The sequence below is a fragment of the Blastomyces gilchristii genome (genome assembly GCF_000003855.2).
Source record: "Blastomyces gilchristii SLH14081 genomic scaffold supercont1.2, whole genome shotgun sequence".
NCBI classification, from domain to species: domain Eukaryota; kingdom Fungi; phylum Ascomycota; class Eurotiomycetes; order Onygenales; family Ajellomycetaceae; genus Blastomyces; species Blastomyces gilchristii.
Window position 1 is genome coordinate 4,416,784 of NW_003101681.1, and position 11,643 is coordinate 4,428,426.

Genomic DNA, 11,643 nt, shown 5'->3' on the forward strand with positions numbered 1-11,643 from the left:
TAGTAGTAAGTAAGTACGGAGAGATTGAAAACGTGCAGTAGAGACAGTTGTCGCAGAGGAAGCCTTGGAGAAGAGAAACGCTCAAAAGGAGCGGGAGATGTCCGAATTTATGCATTTTTTAAGAGCGGAGAACTACCAACCAATGAAGTTAAGCATAAGTAACTAATTTGTAGGACATCACGACGTTCATGGTCGGAGAGATATGTGTGCCTGTCCTGTGCGAAAGGTCAGAGAATAATAATGGAATTGGAGAATGATGGTTAGGGTAAAAGCAGCATATGATATGATATGTTCGAAACAAGCGTCCAAAAAGTGGCATTCTGATTGGCAGCACCCTCATCGTCGTCGTACAAGACCCGTTAAATCTAAACTCTCCTAGCGCTGCCGTGGTTTGTTTCGAGTTGCTGATTTGTTGTCCATCCAATTATCCAGGTATTGTATGGGGCTTCGGGGCTTCGGGGAAGTTAATTAGGTTAATAAAAAATATTAAAATATTTTCTTCTACGGAGTATGCCTTCTTTGAAAGCGTCTTGAAAGTGTTGTATGTATGTACTGTACATTATTACATACAATACGTAAGATGGGATACAGGGATGTCAATTTGGCGAATTGCGATAAACGTACGGAGTAGTTACGGAGTAGATATGCCAGAAAATAAATATGTATGGCAATGGGTACAGAACAAGAGATAGGAACAACGAGATACATGGTTTCGTTTCCCTGGAGGATATTCTGCTTCATCCAGTAGCTACCTAGCTAGCTAATAAATAACCAACCCTGTCGTTTGCACCTCTGTCGATATATCGGAAGGCGAGAGAGCCCGGGACAACGGGGGGGCGGGAGAAGTTAGCATTTAACCAAAAATACTGGCGATGGCTTTGTTTTTTTTTTTTTTTTTTTTTTTTTTTCCCCTTCCCATGCCTCCATGTACAGTAGTTACTTGTTGTGTTTCGGCGAGAATGCTGGCTGCTGTTGGATTTGGCCACTTCACTTGGTTGGCTGTTGTGGATGTGCTGGCAGATTGAATAATGGTTAATATTGGTTTCCTGGACGGACAGCGCATCAACCCGACTAAGAGCGTTAAGCTGCCATACATACACATACACACATCATCCATACTTAATACGGAGTACTCCGTACATGCTTGCCGGGTTTAAGGGTGAGAGATCTGTCTTTCTGATCTTCTTCTAAGGCCAATAGGATAAGGAATTATGAGCTGTTAAAATAGTTGACTAAATAAATGAAATAAACAAGGTGGCGGGGGAATAACTAGTTAAAGGAACATTATGTAACTATTATTTATCTGGATGCATCGAGTATTGCTGTCTGTATTTCTTTCTACACGTAACTATCGCAATGCAACCCAGCGCCAAGTCATTCCTCTCGAACAACTCATCACTCTCTCTCTCTCTCTCCACCGCATCCCATCCCATCCCATCAACCACTCGATCTCTCCTCCACGTCTTCCTTCTCTCCTCTCCTCTCCTCTCCTCTCCTCTCCCCTCCCCTCCCTTCCTGGTTTATATCCGTCTCTCTTCCTCGTCCTCTGCGCAGCCGAGTTTGATTCTCATCCCCTTGGGCGCCTTGTGCGCCGCTTTGCCTACCCGTGTGTTGTTGATGCTGTTGTTGTTGTTGCACCACTGCTGCTTGCTGCTGCTGCTGCTGCTGCTGCTGCTCTAGTTATCGCCTCACCCTCACTCACCCAGCACCTTACCCCACGTTTTGGGCTCATATAATCCACCACCCAGCATAATAACCATTCTCCCCGTCTTCTTCTCATCCGTCTCCCGCCTCATACTCATCCTATCCACATATACCACTTACACTACTTACTACTATTGTTGATAATAACCTAAGGTTCAATTCTGTCGCCCTATTCCCCCAAAGTATACCCTATCCATCCCCCTCCAGATCTCTCTCTCTGATCTACTCCGGCCTCACCAATATATATATATATATATCAGCTACGCCCCTTTCATCGCTTAGAAAGGAAAGAACACACCGTCGCGATTATTTATTATTGTTATATTTCCCATGACCCACAGAAGAAGAACCATGCGATAGATCTACATCCCTCCTTTACACGTCACACGTCCGTTTTAACTGGCATTTTAGATTCTCGAGGTCGTCCCCGTCTCGAGATCGATGCCACCAGATTGCCCATGGAAAGATGATCATTATCCAACATGCCTGTCTTCCATCGGTTCTGGCCTACGCGGCAGCCACAAGTATGGTTCTCTTTACTCTTCTTTCTTTCTTTCTTTCTTTCTTTCTTTTTTTTTTTTAATTTTTTAATTTTTAATTTTTTTTTTTGGGTGGGGGGGATTGGATTGAAACGATAAGTTTTATAGTTTTTGAGAGACTGACCTGGCGGGTTTTTTCCAGCTTTACCCCCTTCCCCGGTCGAGTCTTCGTCAAGATGCAACTCTCCGCCTATACACAAAGCGGAGCCCGATCAGCCTAAATCCCCTGCCATATCTCCAGTAGTGTCTATAAGATCTAATTCCACGGTTCCCCTGCCGTCCAAGAACCTTGGGTCCCCGCCTAAGCTTGATGCCCAACCGCCAAGTCCCAAAGCTTATCCCTCGCCAGCTCTTCAGGATAAGAAGGTTCAAGCGGATATCACCCCAAACGCAAACGCTCCGGAAAATCCGCCCGCTGCAAAGAAACCAGTGACGCCTGAACCAGTTGGAGTATCTTTTTCCCAATTTGCTGCCCAGTTCCATCTAAAACAGCATCAGGAAGCCCAGAAGCGCAGCCTCTTGCAACGGCTACGTAGCTTTCGCATCTCCATTAGTCTTTCTTCTCGGTTGCTCAGGCTTGGAGCAATCTCTCAAAAAGGTTTGGTTGAAAGTTTCAGGCTGGGTGACAAGGCTAGTTTTATTTCGATTTATAATACCATTCATGATATCCGTGAGGCGTGTGAGCCCTCCTCCTCTACGCGTGGCATCAATAACAGCAATTCGTCCTCAGTCCTGGGACACGATTCCCTTCTTGGATTCTGTCGCACTTCCACTTCTGATTCGGAAATCCGCCGCCCTTATAGTTTTGTTCACCAATTGACACCAACCTCCAAGGAGAGTCTTCTGGAAATTTTGAGTCTGGTCCGCACGGATGCTCAATTCCTCTTTGAGCGTATTGGTAGCCTGCTTCCATCTCAGCTATCTGCCCTCGTCTCCTCTGTCCACACTCTTGATGTCAGTGATTCCATCTTTCCACTTGCATCTCGCGGAAGAACAACACAGCCGCTGTTCTCCAAGCGCACTGCAGCACATTCCACTGCGTTCAAAGAGCATGTTTTGGGTTTCGAGAGGACCGATCCTCTCTCTTCTTTGATTTTTAATGTTTTTGCTTCTTCTGGGAGCACCGACTCCCGCGAGGCCCGGTTACGTTTGGATGTGTGGTCTTCCACCTGTGCAAAATTGATATCCTATGGCGGAAGCAGCCATTATTCCTTTGTTGGCCATCTCCTGTCCGCCTGGTCCACTTCCACAGAATGGAAGGCTAAACCCAAATTTGAGATTTACTTGATGGATGTTCTCCAGAAAGGTGCTTTCCTCCTGCAACATCCAGAAACTCCCCGTCGACTTGGCCACGATGGCGAACTCCCTGACCCACTGCGAACTGGTGTTGCCGAGGAGTTTTTCCAATCTGCTGTTCGGGACCTATTCCAAGTCCTAGATGACTCCAACGGAGGCTTTCCACTTGGCGCTTTGGAGTTTGGGAATGCTGTCCTAACCAAGCTTGGAATGACTGAAAGCCGCAAACGAGCCTTGGAGTATATATTTTTCCAGTGGTTCTTCTGTAAATTTATGCATAACGTGCTTTTATTCCCGGAGGTATGTGTATATATCCCTCACCGTCCCATCTCTGCTGTCCATGGTTTTCATGTTCGATATTTTGCTTTTTTTTTTAAGGTGTTTAATGCCAGCTCACGTTTTTCCCATTTAGTCTATTGGTTTGTTACTCGATTTCCATATTTCTAAGGACGCACGAGAGAGGCTGCTTGGTCAAATTTCACTCCGAGCGCAGTCTCAAGTATCTAGGGGGTTACACCACCTGTAAGTTCCCGCCTGTGTCTTCAACACGGTCGATGCGTTAGATCATCACATATTAACTTATTATAGGCCACAATTTTCATATTCTGATACAGCAATCAGAATCCATATTGACAATATGCTGTCCCACCTTTGTAATCCGATTTCAACCCCCCAGGCTACCCCCCAATCCCCTGCTACGGCCCCAGCGGCGGAACAAGACTTGCGTGAACAGTTCCTTCTATTGTCCCCAACGGATATTATGACCATCTTGGATGTTCTTTTCCCCAGGGGCCCACCTCCCTTCTTCAACTCTTCAGACCCATTCAATGACCACAATCACTCAGTTTTGACTTCTCCTAATAATTCTTTCTTTCCTCGAAATGACCCGCCTACCCAAGGGTTTGAGCCAAATCTCTTCCAAGGCAGAATTGATACCTTTTCTTCTCGTTCATCTACCGCAAAAACCGTGTTCACCACTGAGATGAGTTTCCAAGATGCAACCAGGTCCTATGCTGTACCTGGAAGTAAGCCAATCAGCCCAGTATCTCCACAGAATTCCCTCGCCCGAAATGCAGATCGCATTCGATATGAGCTATCTGAGATCAATGAGTCGGAGGATCGGCCTACAATGGGACACCCATCGAGTGAGGATTGGGCTTTGATCTCGGTCTCCAACGACGGCAGGACCGTTACATTGATGCCATTTTTAGATCAGGAGCTGGAATCCGGAGAGTCATTCTCTAGTGATGACACAGATAGTCGTCCCAGATCATCCCCGGCGGACGACGATCAGGAGATGTTACAACATGCCATTGTCAAGCTGATCGACGAATTCGATCATTTACACGACTTTTCTCCACATGATCTCATGTCTGCTCCTGCTGGCCGAACAAGTGAACCCTCCCTAAAGCAGAAATTTGCTCATGCCATGAACTATTGTCAATCCCATGCTGACTTCGTTGGTGCCCACTATTGGTGGAATGCATCGCGACTCCTCCAAAGGGCGTATCCAAACTTTTGGGTTACTGGCGATCACTCAGACCTATTGACCCCTATGTTTTCATCGTCCAGGAAATCAATCGAGACATCTACTTCCATCATTGAGCAGTGTGAGAGCAGGATAGTGGATCTTAAGCGGGCAATGGCACGACTTCGATCTTTGACGAAAGAAATGATGAGGAGTTTAGCGAAGCTGAGGAATAAGATGTGGTATATGACGGATGTCAAGAACTCGCTGAAATATGAGGAAGCGAGAAGTGTCGCTCTCGCATTGCAAACTATGGCTGGTCCCGCATCGATATCGCCGATTTCTGAATCCAAACCGCGCTACGGCTCACGAACGCTTGGTGCGTCATTCCTTCAAAAGCCGGAGATCCAAACCATGAATGCGATGAAAGCACCTGTAAGCCAAGGTGGTCGATCTAAATTATCCGATGAACAGGTGGACATGACTAGGAAGTGGCTGCAACGCTCTGGCATTGATAACTTCTGCAAAGGGGAGGAGCGAATTCATCGGTTTTGCTTGGAAATAAAGACGACGGTTGGGAAGCTGGTTGGGGAGACAATGTACGAAACTCCGGTTCTGTGGTCTAGTGAACTCTATCAAAAGGAGCGCTCCATTTACGATGCCTCTGGCGGGCGAACTGTTACTGGGCTTGGTGCGTCATCGAGTCTTCGACCGTCAAGCATTGCAAGTGAGGAGTCGCTCTACCAGGCGCCATCGAGTGTGGGTCTGAGACCCCGCACGTTTGACCATCATTTCCGCTCTTTAAACGAAGCGCCATCAATAGTGCGCAAATCATCTTTCCAAAGCCTTGCATCAGAGAAATGGAGATCGGGCAGGGATGCCACTTGTGGCGATACGTCCTCTATCGGTGACTCACCTGGTAGAGCTATATCTACATCCGCAAGTGACTCCACGTTCTGGTCTCCAATGCACACACAAGCGCAGTCCACAACGAGCGCTTCGAGCCTCCACTCTCGGCCGCCCTCGATGTTTAGCGACGTCTTGACCTCGAGGAGGCCTGAGCAGAATTCTCATGGCAAAGTTGTGTTTTTAGACGAACTCAGGCAGACCCTAACGAGTCTGTTGTTGAGCGATCTTGGCTCTCCTGTTTGGAGCTGTGGCAGCGAAACTGATGCTTGGTTTTCGATGTATCTGAACCAGCCACGAATCCAAAGGCAGATGGAGAGACGTGCAAGGCTGGAGAGATTCTTAGCGGAATGTGCTTCTACTGATGATGAGAATGGGAGTCCCATGTCTCAAAAACTTAGGAGAAGTAGGTCTGCGGACGCTATTTTGCTTAGCGTTCACAAGCCAACAGAACAGGATTTACGTACACCCACCCCGACTCAATCGTCCCCTCTTCAGGACACACCCGATTCGTTCGATTTCGCATATGATACTGCGTTTCGTCAGTTAATGGAGAGGTTTTCTCGGCAATCCAACCCCTATACCAAGCTTAAAGCACTGCAGGACCTGAGGTCACTGGTGATCTCATCACTGAGCACTGGGAATGATTGTCGGGCAAATGAGGGAGTTGATACGTTTGCTGAACCATCATTTGCTGGAGCGGAAAACGGACGACTCCATCGCAATAGTTTGTCTGAAGGATCGAAACTACCACAATCAGTACACTCCCAGAATCCCAACCAAAACCGCACCCCATACTCACCCATGTGGGGGTCAGTAGCCTCATCATCCACTTTCCCAACATACCCACCCTCCGAGGCAGAGATAATCCTCTCAATGCGCGACCTCATCCAAACCATCCAACCAAAAACCCTATTCCGCGACCTCCAATTCATCTCCGCTTTTGTCCCCTCCGAAATCCTAAACAAAACCCATAGCGGAACTGCATTCCTCCAATTTGGCCTTGCCGCATTCGCCTTGAAAGACGACGTATGCACCAGCATGGTCGAGATCGCAGATACCATCGTCTCGCACGAACTCAGCAAGCGGCAACAGCGCCACCACCACCACCACCACCACAACGATCCCCAATTCAACAACCACAGCAATCAGCACGCGGCCGCGGCCTTTAACCAGTCCCACGGCCTCGAAGACGCCAAATGGATGTGGATCCACACGGCGCGGGAAGGAAACCCCGTCGCCCAGCGCGAACTTGCTATCCTATACCTGACCCACCCAGAGATTCTGCCGCGGGTGACGCTGCCGCTGACTATGCCGCGCGACACCTTCAAGGCAGAGATGATGTATCGGCGAGACGGGGATTCGAAGTCGGATCCGCAGAGTATGTGTTTGGCGCTGCATTGGATGCAGTTGTCGGCGGTTGGCGGGGATGAGTTGGCGAAGAACCGGTTGAAGGAGAGGGAGGAGTTCGATTTGATTGCGTGAGGGTTTTGAAGGGGGGTCTGGTTGTCGGGTTATGTTTTTCATGGTTTCCGTATTTGTGTGATGTGTTTTTGCGTTGGGAAGTTTGGGACTTTTTTTTATCTTGTTCTATACCAGTTTTCCAATTTCTTGATTTTGCTCATTTTTTTCTTGCATTCAACGTTTATTCCCCAACACAACATCTCCTTCATTCATTTTATATTCTTGCATGTATCTTTGTTTAACCCTGTTTGGGATGGAGATGACGGTATCATGTCTTTTTTGTTTGTTTTATTTTATTTTATATTTTTTTCATCCTGCTCATTTCAAAACCATACCACCATTCTGTTCATTCCCCTTCATTCTTTGTTTTGTTTTTACTACATGGGTGGATATTTGCTTTTGCTTTACTATCTGTTTATTAAAACAACTTCATACAACTCTGCAGTGCATTTTCTTCTTCACCTTTTACTATTTACATATCCTCACCATCATTTGTGCTTTGTTTGTTTTCCCTTTCTTGCTCTCTTTTTTGCCTCTTAGCCATCTGTTTCTATTTTTCTTTTCTTTCAATTTTTATTTTGTTTTAGCAGAAAGAACATTCACTTTTCTGGCATGTTGAAGGCTTAAAGTACATACAATTATATCTAGTGGGAGGCTATCTGCTGTCATTTACAGAGTACATTGAACACTCTTCTGTGCTTTTTTCTCTTTTTGGCTTTTTTTTTCCCTTTCATTTTGTCAAGTAGTTACACATAGCTTGCTTGTGTTGTGTGTACTCTGTTGCTAGTTACACCTCATATATTATTGTGTGCATGATATATCTTTTTTTTTTTGAATGGTTCATCCTGAGTAGTTAGTTAAATGTGTGTAGTTCTTCATTGACAAAGCTTTGATATTATATATCAATGATCATCATGAATATTGATCTTTCACTGCTCTTTCATATTTCATCTCTTATTACAGTACAGTTTAGCTTTAGCTTAAGAGAAGTACAGTTACTGACTATAACTGCCTCTATTCTCTTATAATATTGATTTTTCATATTTTTCAAAGGCTTTTAACTCTTTCTTATTTATTCTAATACTAATTTCAGTTTTTAACTCCCTAATCTACATCTCAACACTAAAAGAAGCTGGAGTGTTGAGAAGAGATGTTGCAGATGATCTGCTGAATATGTCTAGTTGCATGAACTTTTTTTATGTTGGCTTTCAACAATCCAACTCTGTTATTTGCCGCTTTAGCTCCAAGGTTAGTTACGTAAAGCAAAACAGTCACATGACCCTGAGCTGTCATGTGCGGTTACGTCATTGGCTACCCAACATGCGCGAGCCGAGCCGCATGCAACTGAGATGATCGCTCCCTTTTCTTCTTCTTCTATCTCTTTCTTTCATCCTCATTATTATTCCCACTACTGCTTGTTACTTGCGTATATCTGGTACACGGCAAGCCCAAAATACCTGCCCAATCGCCTTCTGTCCTTTTAACGGATAATCCTCCCTCCCGCCCGGGGAAGCTTATTTATCGTAATTTGTATTTACCCCACGCTCACACCTACCCTACCCTACCGCTCTTTTTACCCCCATTGCAAAGCGGCCTCTTGGGCAACGACAACACTCACCCAAGGACAGCCTTTCAACGTGGTTGACATTTCGCTGATTCCTACATCCTCTCTCATAGCTGTGAACGACGACGCGGCTTGGTGAACCATCCGTCAAACCTTTGGGCCTTCCCCTGAGTCGCGTGTGATCGGAGTGGGGCTGGAATTAGTTAACATCTCATCCCCCAGCTAGAATAAGAACTGAACCGGTGGGTCTCTGGATACCGTCCTTTCCTCCTTTAGTTCAGCAGCAGAGCAAGGGCATTCATTCGGTTTCCGCTTGGATTGGATAAGGAACAAAGGGCATTTTCCAATTTTCGTCCCTGACAGTAGCTGCAGCAAAAGTTACTAGGGGGGGATTCTCTCGCTAGAGGCGCTGCTAATCCTCCTACCATAGGTAAAAGCAATTATGCGAGACCAACCCCATGCCAGACAGCCAAGCGGCGATAGTACGCAAAAGCGGCCAAAAGGTAAGGAAAGCCCTTTACAGATTAGGCGCACCTTGTCCCCAATCCAAATACCTTTTTACGGGATTGAAGATCGAGAGATATTATTGACTTCCCATAAATTCAAGGCATCCTCAAGAACAGGTCATCTTCACAATCCACCCCTCCTCAAACATCGCCAATCTTCTCAGGTGGTACCATAAGCCACCAACCTCCCGTCGACACCAAAGAGCTCACCCTTCAAAACACGTTACAAAACGCTGGCCGCACCCCCACCAGCACCCGATCTTCAATATCCCGCCGCCAATCATCCGCCTCAGGCCCGAACGGCCGCATCCACCATGCTGGCGGCGATGGCGATAACTCCCCCCGCCTGAAATGGGATGAAGTAAACCTTTATCTCACCGAACAAGAGCGAACGTCAACCATGAAGATCGACGAGCCGAAAACCCCTTACGCCCCCCGCTATATCCCGGACGAAGATGAGGATGACTCCGACGTGGAGATGGGCATCGATGCCGGCGACCTCGCCGTTGATGAGCTGGATATGTATGGGGCCCGCAAGCATGGTGGTGTTCGCGATGATGACATTCCCGGTCTAGAGCTTGGGGAACCGGAGGGGGCTGGGTGGGGGGAAGGCGTGCCCGGCGGGTCGGGGAGAATTACGCACGGCAGTAGTCGTCGCATGAGCGATGGCAGTCCAGGACGGTCGGGGAAGCATGTTGTTGTCGGGGAGGATGGGAGTGCGGATGACCGTGCTGCAGATGATCATAGCCCGGAAGCCAGCAGGAAACATCATGAGTTTGAGGAGAAGCGGAAGAAGCACTATGAGATGAGCATGGTGAAGGAGTTGCTTGGGTACGTTTTGAATTTTTTCTTTTTTGATTCGTTCAGTTCCTCTCCTCGTGTCCCCCGACTTTTGCTGGGTTTAAGGTGGATCATATTTGGTGTATTTTGTTTACTGACTATATCATTTTCCCCCTCTAGGCATCCCGAGGACATCGATGCCCTTGCAGGAGACGAGGATGATGATGAGGAGGGGCAATCCAATGGCGGAAGGGGGCAAAGCAATGGCGCACAGCAACAGCAGCAACAGCAACAGCAACAACCCCCGACCATGCCAAATATTCCAGATGATTTGACAAATACCCAGCCCCAGCGATGATTATTTTATTTGATTTACTTTTTTTTTCTCCCTGAAATATCTCTCTGCTGTACCTCGTTCTTCCTTTCTGATTCCCAAAAACCTCCCCGTAAACGAAATCTCCGTACACCAACCGAACCGTATATTCTGCGTGCGATAAGCTTTGCATCGAACTTGATTTCACTGTTCTAAACAATTGATCTGATTTGATGTGATGTGATTTGATGTTGCCAATAACCACCTATAACCACCCATCGAATAATAATGTCACTTATAACGTCTCAAACCTGCCGATTCATATATATATTTCCTCCCCCCTTTTCTTTCTTCTTCCGCATGGGGTACTTACTGTACTCCCCTTCTTCCTCAATGCGAAAATTGTTACGATAGACTGGAGCTCTAATATACACCTCTGCCTACATACATACATGCCTGGCTCTGGCTCTTGTCTGTCTCTGCCCAATTTTTCCCATCTCCATCTGCAGTCTGCTCTGCCCGGTTAGAGTCCACATTTCATGTCTTACCTACCACCACTACCCCTGAATGATTTTCATGCTTCTTTCCCGCTTCCGTCCTCCGATTCCCATTGTCCAACTTTGATAAAGTGTAGTGATGATGAAGACGGCTGACGACTCGTGTATGTATTGTACATGTACATTGAAAAAAATAAACCATGTCCAAAGCAAGCTGGGTGAGGTGAAGGGCTGGTGCTTTCTCACTTTGTTGTCCTCTTTCTTCTATAGTTTTAATTTATTTAGCCATTAACTATTTTATATCTCCAACCTAGAAACTCCCGCGTTATCGTTTCATTGAGACTCCTGTATGCTCCGGGTCTATGTGCGGTACTTGTACTCACGTATGTCAGATGTGCATATAGGCCCAGTACTTAACTCTTGTTGTTTGTTCGATTTCATATTATATATATATATAGCTTGCAAAGTAGGGAATTGGCAGCTTTCTTTCTGTCGTGTCTCTCCTGCTTTTCATCTACCTACAATACCCCCTGACTTAATCCCTCTCAACTTTTGCACTGTGCATATCTATCTATCTATCTATGTGTGTATAAGTGTCTGTATATA

The 11,643-nt window shown here is 46.4% G+C and overlaps 2 protein-coding genes across 2 annotated transcripts; both read left to right on the forward strand.

The window, feature by feature from the left end:
• The first annotated feature begins 1,174 nt into the window (after positions 1–1,174).
• BDBG_01339 (uncharacterized protein) lies at positions 1,175–8,190 on the forward strand. Its single transcript, XM_031720286.1, has 4 exons — positions 1,175–2,228; positions 2,386–3,839; positions 3,952–4,061; positions 4,128–8,190. The coding sequence occupies exons 1-4, from the start codon at positions 2,171–2,173 to the stop codon at positions 7,396–7,398; spliced, it is 4,893 nt and encodes a 1,630-aa protein (XP_031576401.1). The 5' UTR covers positions 1,175–2,170; the 3' UTR covers positions 7,399–8,190.
• A 475-nt stretch (positions 8,191–8,665) lies between these two features.
• Positions 8,666–11,610, forward strand: BDBG_01340 (uncharacterized protein). The gene is made up of 5 exons (XM_002628386.2): positions 8,666–8,907; positions 9,055–9,183; positions 9,372–9,444; positions 9,549–10,278; positions 10,408–11,610. The coding sequence occupies exons 3-5, from the start codon at positions 9,384–9,386 to the stop codon at positions 10,583–10,585; spliced, it is 969 nt and encodes a 322-aa protein (XP_002628432.1). The 5' UTR covers positions 8,666–8,907; positions 9,055–9,183; positions 9,372–9,383; the 3' UTR covers positions 10,586–11,610.
• Positions 11,611–11,643: the final 33 nt, after the last annotated feature.

Coding starts and splice junctions, on each gene's coding strand:
- BDBG_01339 (XM_031720286.1), top strand. CDS start 2,171: ATGATCATTATCCAACATGCCTGTCTTCCATCGGTTCTGGCCTACGCG. Junction 2,229..2,385: donor GGCCTACGCGGCAGCCACAA/GTATGGTTCTCT, acceptor GGTTTTTTCCAG/CTTTACCCCCTTCCCCGGTC. Junction 3,840..3,951: donor ACGTGCTTTTATTCCCGGAG/GTATGTGTATAT, acceptor TTTCCCATTTAG/TCTATTGGTTTGTTACTCGA.
- BDBG_01340 (XM_002628386.2), top strand. CDS start 9,384: ATGCGAGACCAACCCCATGCCAGACAGCCAAGCGGCGATAGTACGCAA. Junction 9,445..9,548: donor TACGCAAAAGCGGCCAAAAG/GTAAGGAAAGCC, acceptor CATAAATTCAAG/GCATCCTCAAGAACAGGTCA. Junction 10,279..10,407: donor ATGGTGAAGGAGTTGCTTGG/GTACGTTTTGAA, acceptor TTCCCCCTCTAG/GCATCCCGAGGACATCGATG.